We start from the raw sequence: 15,283 nt of genomic DNA, 5'->3' as shown, positions 1-15,283 counted from the left end.
AACAGTCGGGTTCCAGGAGTAAAAACGCATTTTTTTCCCATTGGAAAACAGATTTTTAACAATAACTTGTAAACCTTTAATGACAGAACTACTGTGAACTCAGAGGTTGTTAATGGATGGTATTTGCTTCGGTTGAAGTCATCAGCCCACATTCTTTCAACTTTTTTTAAATAATTGTGTTTAAAAGCTAAATTTGGGATGAAAAACTACATTTCACACGATGCTGTTCAGAAAATGCCACTAAATGCCACTAATCAGAGACTCACAGTGAGCAAATCACACCAAAAAAGCTCTTTAGCTCCGCCCACTCCCATGAAGCACCATGAATGACGTAAACGACTCAGCCTTGCTATGCTGTCTGTTTATGAATCTATATACAGTATATATATATTTATTTATTTATGAATCAAAGTAAATTCATGCATTAACGCTGACACATCTTCCTTGTTAAATGAACATTACTTTACATTAATTTAGAAACTTTACATCAAAAAAGAAAAAAGAAACCAGAGACAATTCTATTTTGTAATCAAGTCAATCTCATCAAGTTAAGTGTTTTAAGCATTTCTACATTCATTCCAAAATAATAACTAAAGGCAATAATAATTTAAACAATATATTTTATTTGTGTATTAATGTTTTTCTTTTTAATTGTCAACTTAGGCTATTTTGGATCATCAGTCATGCTCCGTAAACACCATCTGTCACAGACACAAATTGTATTTTTTAAGCTGATTGCACTAAAATCCCAACAGACATCATGCTTTCAGTCCATTTCAAGTTTGATTTTGACATGACATAAAGTGGTGATATCTAACTTGGTTTACTTACTTTTCAATTAGTCTTCTCATTGACGCCATCATTTGTTCAGTCAAACTGAAGCGCAGAACATGCACGTCAACAAGAGGCGGGATTTATCGCACAAACCAATCATATCCAATCATAACCAATTAAATCCAATCACAGCGTGATGGAGACATTGACTCCTCTCACGTGACTTTCCCCCATTCATTCTCAATTACCCCCCCACAAAACCCACCGCACGGCGGGGGTCTAATGATTTTCTATGGTTTCCTATGAGAGCAAAGGGAGGCATGTCTCCTGCTGTAACTTTACCTGCGGGTGTCACTGTTGAATTAAAGGGGCCGCAGCCTGAATCGGTGCATAGTTAATGATGCCTCAAAATAGGCAGTTAAAAAAATGAATAAAAAAAAAAAAATCTATGGGGTATTTTGAGCTGAAACTTCACAGACACATTCAGGGGACACCTTAGACTTGTATTACATCTTGTAAAAAAACGTTCGATGGCACCTTTAATGTCATAATTTGTAATATTTGTGTTGTTTTATATGTAATATGGATTGTTTTCTCATCCTATTTTTTGAGGAGGCACTGCCTTCCTTACCTCCTCGGAGGAAACGCCCATGATATATATATATATATAATCAACAACTTGAAATTAATAGTTTTTCTATTTCTCCATAGTAGTTTTTTCCCTCACTAAAGCCATTAAAGTAGACAGTACTGTGCCTTTTTGTCTGATTTTCTAATGCTTTTTTATAATGTTGTGATTGGTTTATAACCTATGGGAAAAATGAATTGGAAAAATACTTCTGGAACCAAAGCAGCTGAAAAAGTGGCGGCACTGATGCACTATATTAAAGGCCCGTTCACACCATGGATGATAACTATTCATTTAATAATCATTTTAATTCTATGAGAATAGTGAAGTCCACATCACAGCTATAATGATAACGACACAGAGGAATGATATCACTGGAATCACTTTCAGAATTACTTTTTTCAGCAGATTAATAATAAAAAAATTGACAGCGAATCAGAACTTGATTCTAAAGAGCTTGGGCATTAAAGCAACAGACGACAGAACTGCAGAATGTTCTTATAATACACAGAACGTTAATGTTTGCTGGTGTGGAGCTAATATAGCTATGGTTCTTTGTGTGAATGGCCTGAAGTGGGTCTATTTCCTTTAGGATTCTGCCTGAGAAGTGTCTCAACAGGTTCTGAAACAGAGCCCCGTCTTTCATGAGGAATGTTTCTAGCAATGATCAACTGGCTTTGCTGTGTTACTAAGGTCACCCTTAAGTTTGACCCCAGCCACATGACAGATGCAAACAGTGTGAAGCTGAAGCTCTGTCACATGACACATCCCAGTTAATCATGTGAGCACTTAAGACAAAGAAATATTCACTTCAAATGTGTAGTTGATGATTAGTAGTAGATGATTCCAGGGGCCCAGATAGAGAGAGGGGAAAAAATATATTCCTTTCTTTTTAAAGAAAACATTTAAAGCAAAAAATATAAATATCTACAAATATATAATATTGTAGTGAATGTTGGCAAAAAAGTATTTTTTTCTGTATTTTCTCTATGCAAAATTTATTCCAAATATTTTTTCTTTTGATTTTGGGGGTCAAATGTGACCTGGACATGTTGTCCTGAGATTTATCCATAATCTAGTCGGACAGATTTTTTAGAAAACGTCCAGGTACACAGACAATCAGTTGTAATTCTTCCAAGTCCTCACACACACACACACACACACACACACCATCTGTTGTCCAATTATTAAATGCGGAAGCTCCTAGAGACATTGCAGCATTTCACAGAGCTCTCATCATCCGTCCACAGTAAACCAAACCATTGTTTCGTTTCATCTGCTTTGTGATTACATAAAATAACATCCAAGACAAACCAATACTGTATAGTGGTCCGTATCTGTGCCAATGTTTAATATTTCAACAGCAGTGTTTTGTTTCGAGCGCTTCAGCTAATGTCAGCACATTCCCTGATGCTGGCAACCACTCGTGACGATCCATTAACTGAGCCATCGTTTATTAAGCAGGTTTCTTAGCAGTGGTTTGCTCAGCACATCTCCCACATCTGATCGATTGAGCGAACGTCGGCATGTTAGAAGAGCTAAAGCACATGAAATGCACAGGTAGCTCAGCTACACCGCAACTACTAAAACATCTAGATCATAATTTGGTGGTTTCCTACTGTTAACCCCACAATTCCCAGATTAAAGTCAACATGATATGGCATTTGAAAGCTGTATTACTTCCATAATGTGATATTCCTTACTGAAACAGGATATTCCAGAGCATCTCAGTGTATCCAAATGATAATATTTCAAATTATTTGCAGTTATTTTCATAACCTTTATTACATTTAGTACAGTAACCAACATTAAAGTCAACATGAAATGAAAATTGACATTTCTTGTTTTTTATGGAATATTGCAGTGTTTATTCTAAATGATTTATCATGTACATGATTATTGTTTTAAATTCATGTTCTTCGTAATCTTGAATCAGAATAACTTCCTCTCCGTCTTGCAGCGACATCTTCTCTTCTCTGATGATGAGGGCGGGGCAATCCTGTCACTCATATGAGATCCACCAATAGCAAACCACAACCATCCAATCAATTCCCCACAGACAAAATCAAGCCCCGTCCTACATTTGTTCTTGTTCCTGAAGTGTTTCACTCGGATATACGACACAATAGAGAAGAAAAGACTAGTGCAACTTCTGTTTTATGCTGATTTTAAATTACAGTGTTAACTGCAGCAATATTTTAGAAAGGCTGCATTATCAATTATGCAAAATTAGACCAGGATCGAAATTAATGTAAATAAGGTCAATTTTGACTTCATGCTGACTTTAAAGGGGTCATGACAGATGTGCGTCCAGTTTCTGAAGCCATTATAATGACTGACGCTGTCTACACTGATACAGTATACAGATGTGTGTTCAGTTTCTGAAATCATTATAATTCTGAAGTCATTATAAATTACTGACGCTGTCTACACTGATACAGTTTACAGATGTGCATTCAGTTTCTGAAGTCATTATAATGATTGACGTTGTCTATGCTGATAGAGTATACAGATGTGTTCAGTTTCTGAAGCCATTACAATCCCTGATGCTGTCTACGCTAATACAGTATACAGATGTGTTCAGTTTCTGAAGTCATTATGACTGATGCTGTCTACGCTGATACAGTATACAGATGTGTTCAGTTTCTGAAGTCATTATGACTGACACTGTCTACGCTGATACAGTATACAGATGTGTTCGGTTTCTGAAGTCATTATAATCCCTGATGCTGTCTACGCTGATACAGTATACAGATGTGTTCAGTTTCTGAAGTCATTATAATCACTGACACTGTCTACGCTGATAAAGTATACAGATGTGTTCAGTTTCTGAAGTCATTATAATCACTGACACTGTCTACGCTGATACAGTATACAGATGTGTTCAGTTTCTGAAGTCATTATAATCACTGACACTGTCTACGCTGATAAAGTATACAGATGTGTTCAGTTTCTGAAGTCATTATAATGACTGACGTTGTCTACGCTGATACAGCATACAGATGTGCATTCAGTTTCTGAAGTCATTATAATGACTGACGTTGTCTACGCTGATACAGCATACAGATGTGCATTCAGTTTCTGAAGTCATTATAATGACTGACGTTGTCTACGCTGATACAGTATACAGATGTGCGTTCAGTTTCTGAAGTCATTATAATGACTGACATTGTCTACGCTGATACAGTATACAGATGTACGTTCAGTTTCTGAAGTCATTATAGTGACTGATGCTGTCTACACTGATACAGCATACAGATGTGCATTCAGTTTCTGAAGTCATTATAATGACTGACGTTGTCTACGCTGATACAGTATACAGATGTGTTCAGTTTCTGAAGTCATTATAATGACTGATGCTGTCTACGCTGATACAGTATACAGATGTGTTCAGTTTCTGAAGTCATTATAATCACTGACACTGTCTACGCTGATACAGTATACAGATGTGCGTTCAGTTTCTGAAGTCATTATAATGACTGACGCTGTCTACGCTGATACAGTATACAGATGTGTTCAGTTTCTGAAGTCATTATAATGACTGACGCTGTCTACGCTGATACAGTACACAGATGTGTTCAGTTTCTGAAGTCATTATGATTGATGCTGTCTACGCTGATACAGTATACAGATGTGTTCAGTTTCTGAAGTCATTATAATCACTGATACTGTCTACGCTGATACAGTATACAGATGTGTTCGGTTTCTGAAGTCATTATAATCACTGACACTGTCTACGCTGATACAGTATACAGATGTGTTCAGTTTCTGAAGTCATTATAATCACTGACACTGTCTACGCTGATACAGTATACAGATGTGTTCAGTTTCTGAAGTCATTATGATTGATGCTGTCTACGCTGATACAGTATACAGATGTGTTCAGTTTCTCAAGTCATTATAATGACTGACGCTGTCTACGCTGATACAGTACACAGATGTGTTCAGTTTCTGAAGTCATTATGATTGATGCTGTCTACGCTGATACAGTATACAGATGTGTTCAGTTTCTGAAGTCATTATAATCACTGATACTGTCTACGCTGATACAGTATACAGATGTGTTCGGTTTCTGAAGTCATTATAATCACTGACACTGTCTACGCTGATACAGTATACAGATGTGTTCAGTTTCTGAAGTCATTATAATCACTGACACTGTCTACGCTGATACAGTATACAGATGTGCGTTCAGTTTCTCAAGTCATTATAATGACTGACGCTGTCTACGCTGATACAGTATACAGATGTGTTCAGTTTCTGAAGTCATTATAATCACTGACACTGTCTACGCTGATACAGTATACAGATGTGCGTTCAGTTTCTCAAGTCATTATAATGACTGACGCTGTCTACGCTGATACAGTATACAGATGTGTTCAGTTTCTCAAGTCATTATAATGACTGACGCTGTCTACGCTGATACAGTATACAGATGTACGTTCAGTTTCTCAAGTCATTATAATGACTGACGCTGTCTACGCTGATACAGTACACAGATGTGTTCAGTTTCTGAAGTCATTATGATTGATGCTGTCTACGCTGATACAGTATACAGATGTGTTCAGTTTCTGAAGTCATTATAATCACTGATACTGTCTACGCTGATACAGTATACAGATGTGTTCGGTTTCTGAAGTCATTATAATCACTGACACTGTCTACGCTGATACAGTATACAGATGTGCGTTCAGTTACTGAAGTCATTATAGTGACTGACGTTGTCTACGCTGATACAGTATATAGATGTACGTTCAGTTTCTGAAGTCATTATAGTGACTGACGCTGTCTACACTGATACAGCATACAGATGTGCATTCAGTTTCTGAAGTCATTATAATGACTGACGTTGTCTACGCTGATACAGTATACAGATGTGCGTTCAGTTTCTCAAGTCATTATAATGACTGACGTTGTCTACGCTGATACAGTATACAGATGTGTGCTCAATTTCTGACATATTCCACACGCTTGAGTCTGTCGACAACAGGACAAATGGAAGAGTGAAAGAACGTTCAATTTGACGCGTCCAGCTGGATTTTGTCTCTGTAGAGACTTCAGAAGGATCCCAGCGTCGGAAACAAGAGGATGGTTTATTTTAATGGAGACCCTGATCGCGTTGGACGATTGTTTGTTCTGAGCATTTCATTTTATAAACAAGGCGCAGTTTAAGAAACATTTGTTGACAGATGAAGCAGCTGTCTGTATTGAATCTGACAGCAGCTACATCACAAACTGCAAGTAAATGATTTTATAATGCTTTGTTTGTAAATGCTGACTTTATATGGATAATGTTTTCAAAACATGTATTCACGTGCAATAGTGAGTGGCCGTTGTTACTATTTCCTGTGCAATGACGTTGGCTAATCATAACAGTGGCTGTTTACTGACAAGCCTTAAATGAGCCGCACATTAAAAATGGATAATTTCAGACAGAGGCTCCAAATAAAGGTTAAAAATAATTGATTTTCCACATATATATTTGTTTTATATCCTTTTATTTTATTTTATTGTTACAAAAAACTTTAATAATATTATAAGTGTAACAAAACATTTAAATAATTTAAAAAAATCCATGTCATGACCCCTTTAAAGGAGGGTCTGTAGATACTGTAGAGAGCCCCATTCACTCTCCTGCTCTTTATCTGTCACACACAGGGTGGCAGAGTGTGTCCTGTACTAAATATAGTCCATACCCACGCCCTTCCCTCTCTCTGCAGTAAGTGCCGCCCCATATGTCTGGTCCATCTGCTCCAGCAGGCTGAGCGAGAAGCTCCAGTGAGAGAGACAGAGAGTGACTGTAGCGCAGTGCCACACCCAGATCCACAGCACCACACGCCGCTTTCGGCCCACCCGTGACAGAGAAACACGCTACTCTGCTGGGATTCAATATAAAAACAGCTCGGACACAACAACGATCATTGACTCTTACTGATTCTATGGCCATATCCTGCCATACATCAGACACTGTCCATGAATTCTCTTGGTCATGATTTTTCCAGGGTAGGTCACCAGGTCTTTCCCCAGCCACCCTCATCACATGGCTTGGGACTCACACACACACACGCATTCAACACCTATGGACAATTTAGCGGGTCCAATTCACCTATATTGCATGTCTTTGGATTGTGGGTGAAACTGGAGCACCTGGAGAAAACCCACGCAGATACAGGGAGAACATGCAAACTCTGTAAGGAATGGCCTCCTGGCTCAGCAGGGACTCAAACCAGGGACCTCCTGGCTGTGAGGCAACAGTGCTACACACTGAGCCAATGTGTCACCAGACACAAAGATATTTGGGTGATTTTTACCCCAATTAGGTATGACATGGAGGGCTTGAATCCTCCAACATGAAATGCTGTTAGAAACCTATTTTACATTAAGATATTTTATGTGAAAAAAAAAAAAAATGTGAGAGAGAACTTGTACATCAGGAATTGACTAGATTGTGAAAAGTGGGCGTAAAATACCAGAACGGACTGAGGAGTTTGAAGGGGAAGAGTTGGAAACTAAGAGGTATTTGTTGTGATGTCATCCAAAATGGAAAGCCATTTCAGAGGCAGAAAAGTGCACTTAAATGTATTGAATGTTATTAACATTCAATATAATATTTTGTTTGGAAGTAATTATGAAATTACATATAAAGAAGTTCTATTTAAAAGTGTTTTTGACCCATTTTTTGACCCATTTTTGACCTATTATGCAAAATTCACTTTTGCATGGTGTTTGGCTGTAAATGTGTGTTGGCAGCATGTGTACACAACCACCCTATAATGATAAAAATCCAACCACTCCTTTTTTTTAAATCCCCACAAATCATAAGCAGTGTCTCAGAACAAGCCGTTTCCAGATCCCTGGCAGTGTGATGTCACATTAGCCACAGGCCCCACCCACGAATGTTGACAGACACTGCCGTTTTAACATAGAAACGCCCAGTCTGCCATTACTGCACTGATGAGAATGTCTCCCAAACGTTTTAGGTGTTCTGTAGCTGGATGGATTAATCCACATAGCTCTCTCCATTTACTCCCTAAATCTGAGCCGCTGAAGACGAGGTGGATTCATTTTGTTTTCGAAGAAAATGCTCCCTCAACTCTACCGAAATTCGTTTATGTCTGCACAAATCATTTCACACTGGACTGCTTTGTGAACGAATGTCAATACAAAGGGACAATACAAAACAGAGGTTGTGCTAAAAAATTTTTAACTCAAGGATAGATCAATAAACTGTTTGAGATCCAGCTTACAGTCTCCAGAGTGATACTGGATACGGAAGTAATAAAGGTGAGAGAGTTGGGAGTTGATTTACGAATATAAAGTTGACCAGTTTATTAAGCACCACATGAAAAGGCAAAAGGTCTTTATATATTTGTTTACTGTTAGTTGTAACGAGTGTTTCTGTGTAATTCGCTATGTATGTTGATGATAATGCAAGGGAGAGAGAGAGTTTATGGATAATATTTTAATGCACACATGCACTGTGTTTTATTAAGCTCTTACAGAGATTTTCTAGAGTGAAAACGGATATTTTAATCTGAAACTTCACAGACATATTCTGGGGACACCTGAGACTTAAATTACAATTACACTTCTAAAAATGCGCACAATAGGTGACCTTTAAGAAACATTTATTTCTAGAACCAAAAGTGACTAGAATCAAAAGGTTCAACATAACCCTCTCAATTATATCCTACTTTAATTTCCCTGAATCAAATGTACAGAAAATGAGCTAAATCAGAACGAAACACTTGTTCTTAGACAGTGACCTTATATGAACCATGTACAACATGTGCAATCTGCCCTCTGCTTCCTCAATGCACATGTAGTCTGCCTTCCAAAGCCTTATGAGACTCCCATGACATCAGAACTGTGAGCAGGAAATGGATCTTACCCTTCAGAGGGTCCTGCTCCGCCCTCATGATGTCGATCAGGGAGCTCTCCAGTGAATGCATGTTCAAGCTGTCATACATCCTGGACCGATCCTGAGGAACAGAGTTGAGGAATGTGTCAATATATGTGCAATACAGATGTTTGCTGTGGAATTATGGGATTACATGCAGCACACTAACGCAGTCAAGAGCAAACACAGAACGCAAGGAACGGCATTCTTTCCGAGCTGATCACTCTAAGCAGGAATAGAGCGTGTTTGTGTCACCCCTGAATCCCTGGAATCCTGCGGCAGACCGGATTCTGGGTCACGCTCAGAATTCCAGCCCTGCGGAATGTTGTTTGTAGAGCTGTCACGAGTGGAATTAACCAGGCAGGTTTGTTAGCTTTACTGTATTTTAGACTGAAAGTTCAGCCAAACCAGTCTCGGAGCGTGGCTGTTTTAAGGCAGAATGAATCCGACGTTTGTGTGTGTGTGTGTTGCTTGTTTTTGTGATTCAGCTGCATCACAAGAATATCCCTCTTCCCTCCAGTAGGGGCGTCCCGTCTCCCAATCACAACACCTGCCTAACAACATGCCACAGATATCTGTGTCATTACCGCAATGAGACCAAGAAGGAATGTGAACATAAACACAGCCATCCGCCACCCGGCAACCCTGTCAGACCTGTGTGTGCACTGTGGGAAACGCATGACGACTGACACAAACAAGATCAACACCACAAGCTCCAGGCTTAACACAGAGACCCTCATCATCTCCACCCTCGAGAAAAAGAACCGCACTTAGTTGTGTTGTACTTACAGATAACATTCATGAAATAAAAGTCCACTTAAGTTCACTTAAAGAGAGCACACTTTCATACTATGTTTCTTAACACCCTTAAAGGATTAGTCCACTTTTAAATAAGGTTTTCCTGATAATTCTACTTATGGAACGAACGCGGCGCCAGTTTAGTTTTTTTCCGTAAGTAGAATGGGGAAGGCGTAGGACATACAGCGTAAGCGTTTTGGAGAATACGGAAAGCGGAAGCACGTGCAAGCCGTTAATTTGTGTTTATAAAGCATATGCAGTTGTATTTTTTAAGACAATGATCGATCGTTTCGCTAGATGAGACCCTTATTCCTCGTCTGGTATCGTTTAAAGCCCATTGAAGCTGCACTGAAACTGTAATTTTGACCTTCAACCGTCTGGAGGCCATTGAAGTCCACTATATGGAGAATAATCCTGGAATGCTTTCATCAAAAGCCTTAATTTCTTTTCGACTGACGAAAGAAAGACATGAACATCTTGGATGACATGGGGGTGAGTAAATTATCAGGAAAATTTGATTTAAAAGTGGACTAATCCTTTAAAGGATTAGTTCACTTTAAAATGAAAATTAGCCCAAGCTTTACTCACACTCAAGCCATCCTAGCTGTACATGACTTTCTTCTTTCTGATGAACATGATTGGAGATATATTAATAAACATCCTGACACATCCGAGCTTTATAATTAATGGCAGTGAACAGGGTTCACGAGTATGAGCTGAAGAAAGTGCTTCCATCCACATCTATCCATCATAAATGTACTCCACACGGCTCCGGGGGGTTAATAAAAAATATCTAGTTTCCGCCAGACTGCCTTCTGTATTCAACGTCGTGTCACTTACACTAGTTTTGTAAGTTGAATAGGGAAGGCGTAGGACGTAGCGTACATTTTTTGAACTGCAAGAGTTTTACACTTTCTTCGTAAGTTGAATATGGAAGGTGGTCTGGCGGAAGCTAGATTTTGCTTCATAACTTGTTAAATATGGATATTTTTTATACACAAACGCATCGCTTCGCTTCAGAAGGACTTTACTAAGCCCCCGGAGCCGTGTGGAGTACGTTTATGATGGATGGATGTGCTTCATATTTGTTGATCCTGTTCACTGCCTTTATAAAGCTCGGATGTGTCAGGATATTTATTAATATAACTCAGATTGTGGTCATCAGAAAGAAGAAAGTCTTACACACCTAGGATGGCGTGAGGGTGAGTGCACTTTGTAATAATGTCAAGTCATTGTATCATGTAACCAAGATCATGTACCCTTTAACATCCAATAAAATCCTGAGGGGTAAAATCAAGTCCCGCCCCTCATTCGTTGACTATTCTTTTTCACACTAAATACTCTACAGTAAGAAGTTAAACACTCTGTTCATTGTTGTTTTTTAATATAGTTTATAATGTTTAGTAGTCATCATTTAGTTTATGAGCTTTGCTCTTCATAAAGTTGAGCTGCTGTAGTTTGTAGTTGTACATTATGGAGCAGTTTGAAGTGTTTTAGTATGTGGTCCATCATGGTGAATCTTCAGCAAACACACAATAACCAACAGCAGCTGCTGTGTGGCAGGATAATACCACATCGCTGCCATCTTGACTTCTTTGCTTGCAAGATTGAACTGAAACGAGGGAACCAATTAAAAGAGCTGGCCACAACATCTGTTTTTTGTGCTCCGTAACATACAGCTACCCTGACTGACGCATAACTGTATATGAAGGACATTGTTTGGAAAGCACACAGGGAGTGTCACGCACAGATGCTTCCAATGGGATCTGTCACGGCCATCTGCCTCCCACAGGTACAGCAGGTTTTTCTATCAGTCCTGAGCTGTTTTCAGCATCCGGTCCGTTCACATGCGCTCACAGCGCAGCTACAGACAGAGAGAGGCTGGAACAGCTAAATATAGTTTCAGCAACATCGCCAGAAATAGTGTCTGAAAAGCAGCTCAGTTCTCCAGAGAAGAACACAGGCCTGAAGACTCATGCTGATCCCACACTTTGGGTTATTATGCTACCATTCAATATCTTTCAAATTCAAAATGTTTATGGAATCACCTTTTTATAACCTCTTTTCCTTTTCCACTGCCTCTAGTATTTCTTTAAGACCAGCTCATTCCAGTGTGATTCACGACTGAGACCACATGATCAGTTAATGACTGATGCGTTCACACCAGGACATAATTACCGTAATTACCAGATGACAACACGTGGCATTCTACTCTGAATGTCATCTGAATTATGTGTTTCTATGGCAACACTATCACCGGCAAAATGAATCTGGAGTGGTCAGGTGGTTCAAGTCGGAGCTCTCCGAAAATTTTAAGTTGTAATTAGTTCTATGGGGATGTGAACACTTTTTACAATTACAGTAATTACAACATGGCGTAAACGCACCTCGAGTCCAGGACCACGTATCATGTGGACCCTGTCCTGATTCAAACACGTCTCAACTACGACACTGTCATTAAAGGTGCTAAAGAGGATCTTTTCGTCGACTGAGAAACCAAAGACTGTTACTGAGTTTTTGAAATGAGCGCATGCGTAAGAACAACCCCCCTCCTTTGAAGGAACGCCTCCCAAAACTCGTAAACACTCGTATTGGAACACGAGTGTTTACCACCGGCATTCGCTGTGTTGTGTTAGTGGATTCATTATGTCGGACTCACCGCAGGTAACTCATAATCTGCAGTTGTTACTCCTGTCTCCGGACAAAAACATTGCATGCAGCACCTGTGGAGTGTGGAAAGTTACTGGAGCGCGCAGCCGCGCTCGTCTCTCACAAGGAACGTCATGGCAGTGATTGACAAGCCAGAGGGCCAATCCGCGCACGTCTCTCACAAGGAACGTCACGGCAGTGATTGACAAGCCAGAGGGCCAATCGTTTACGCGATGATCGTGTAAACGATTGGCTGATGTTTTTAAGGCCCTACCTCGTGCACAGATGATGTATATTAATATTATTCCTTTCAGTGCACCTAATAAATAGTCTTTTATCAGTTAGTAAAGACAGTTTCAAGTAATATTGCAAAAATGTATAAAACAAAACATCCTCTTTAGCACCTTTAACATTCAAATTTAAGAGTTCAAAACATTTCTTGGGACATCGAGTGAAATCTTTATAGCCACATTTTATTCTCTGTTCTTTCCTCCCTCTATTTCTGTTTTGTTTCTCTTTTCAGCACATGACGCATTTGATCTCTGGAAGACGAAGCGAACACGGAGCAGGAAGGAGAGGACAGGAGGAGAGAGGAGAGGCGTGAGGAATGCCAGGAATTCAAAACGGAACAATACCATAGATACTATGGAGCCGGACCTGTTTCCTGAATGATGAAGGCCAGAGCACGCTCACCTCAGTTCTGTTAGGCCCGGCTTTACAGTAATTAGCTGTGAGGTGCCAAACACTGATCGAAGCACAAGCTAACAATGAACACTGAGTTATTCTGTACTTGACCATACCAACAGCCCTTAATGACAGAAAGACACGTTAAATATGTCAAAACTAAACTGCTTTAATTCAGTAACACATCTATAGCCAGCCGCAGAGATTATGGATGACAAAAATACCAGTAGCCATGTGGCCGATACTAAAATAAAGAGTAAGAACAGCAGAGGTTTAACCCTGAAGTGAGCGGGTGTATCCAGTGATTCACCTGTTAATAACCTGCTGTTTTTGCTTATCTACAGAACAATAGGACAACATGACAAAAATGTGTGACTCTCGCCTCTTCAAGCTCTCACACACTCCCACTTTCTCACTTTCAGCTTGAGAGTCAGAAGCTTTCAGACTCTCACTAAAACTTTTGAAGTATAAGCAGGACTGGAGAATATTTTGAATATATTTGCAATCATTTACCTGGTAATATAAAACATTGTGAATATCATAATATCATAATGCACTCTTGATCATTGTTTTGGGACTTGAGTGTGAGAGCACTGAAGCATTTAAGGGGTACAACTTTATGTTTTTGAATTTGGAGCTTTCTAACTATTTTAATTTAATTTCAGTAAACCACGCCTAGAAAAAAAATTCAAACAAATAAATCGAGATTTCTGTGTATTGTTTGTTTCAAGTAATTAATTCAAAGGAATTGAATGATTCGTTGACACCATCTGTGTGGCAATTTAATGTAAAAATAAAAACATTCCTGAATTATTTTTTATTGTATTGTACTTTGTGCATTAAAAAGTATACATCTACATTTCTACAGTAGTTTGGTTGAATATATATATATTGTGGTACGAGGTATTAGAAAGTCTACCTCATAAATAAAGGTTAATATTCAGGTGAACGTGATTGCACTTGAGATTTATGCGATTCATAGGCAGCGCATTTAACAGCAAACCGGAGATTAAACAGATTGAATTAATTTTTCCAGAAAGCACACTGACACCAGACAGGCTCATTTCTCTACTTTTAGACTAAACAAACACTGGCGATAGCAGCGCTCTACTGAACTGTTGATTTTCGTCCAGAATTAAGTTCAGACTGCCTCACAATAATGAAGGGAGAGGACAGGTTCCTTCAGGAGGAAACCGGCAAAACACTGATGACCTCACCGTGAGTCATCACTGTCTTCAGATCCTCTACCAGCTCTTGGAGCGTCCTTCTGAACACAACAGGGTGTACCGGGTGTACACACAGATACGCATACATATACTGACCAACAATTACATAATAACAGACAGAACTGACCGCCTCCCATCAGCCCATGAACCTGAGAGCACATCCCGTACCTGCAGGGGCAGCAGCGTGTTGCTGTTGTTGTCCGTACGGAACATGTTTTCTTCAATCCAGGATTTGGGTCCTAGCGAGCCAGCGGAGCGGGGGAACTTGGGTGGAGCGATGACGTTACTGGAGAAGGGCTTCTTCATGGGAGAGATCTGGTTGAGCGAGCCTGGCACGCGTCGGTGGTCTCTGCCCCAGGACATCCCTCCGGAGCTCCAGCCACTGCCCTGATGACTGCCCCACGGAGACTGCTTCATCATGGGCTGCACACACACACACAAACAAACACAAACACTTCAATGCAAACACAGCGGCCATCTTGGGATGCATCTATTTTTAGTAATGCCAGTACAGCGTTACATGCCACACTCGCATTCCTATAACATATTTTAAACCAGCAATAAAATCTGACATGAATTGTATTGTAAATGTTGTTTATTACCCTCAAATAGCACAAAATGCTG

The 15,283-nt window shown here is 39.6% G+C and overlaps 1 protein-coding gene and 1 long non-coding RNA gene across 5 annotated transcripts in view; one reads left to right on the top strand and one right to left on the bottom strand.

Moving 5' to 3' along the window:
• cpeb2 (cytoplasmic polyadenylation element binding protein 2) overlaps positions 1–15,283 on the bottom strand; it is a 41,862-nt gene that overhangs the window by 19,045 nt on the left and 7,534 nt on the right. For all 4 annotated transcript variants that reach the window (XM_048177541.1, XM_048177542.1, XM_048177543.1 and 1 more), the window contains exons 2-3: positions 14,828–15,082; positions 9,294–9,384 (exon numbers count right to left, since the gene is read on the bottom strand). In XM_048177541.1, coding sequence (XP_048033498.1) covers positions 9,294–9,384; positions 14,828–15,082 — 346 coding nt within the window. The remainder of the gene's footprint in view (positions 1–9,293; positions 9,385–14,827; positions 15,083–15,283) is intronic.
• Positions 9,511–10,128, top strand: LOC125259690. The gene is made up of 2 exons (XR_007182879.1): positions 9,511–9,666; positions 9,823–10,128. It is a non-coding gene; the product is annotated as an uncharacterized LOC125259690 (long non-coding RNA).

This window comes from Megalobrama amblycephala, linkage group LG24 (assembly GCF_018812025.1).
Source record: "Megalobrama amblycephala isolate DHTTF-2021 linkage group LG24, ASM1881202v1, whole genome shotgun sequence".
NCBI classification, from domain to species: domain Eukaryota; kingdom Metazoa; phylum Chordata; class Actinopteri; order Cypriniformes; family Xenocyprididae; genus Megalobrama; species Megalobrama amblycephala.
This window is presented reverse-complemented; position numbering and strand designations above follow the sequence as displayed.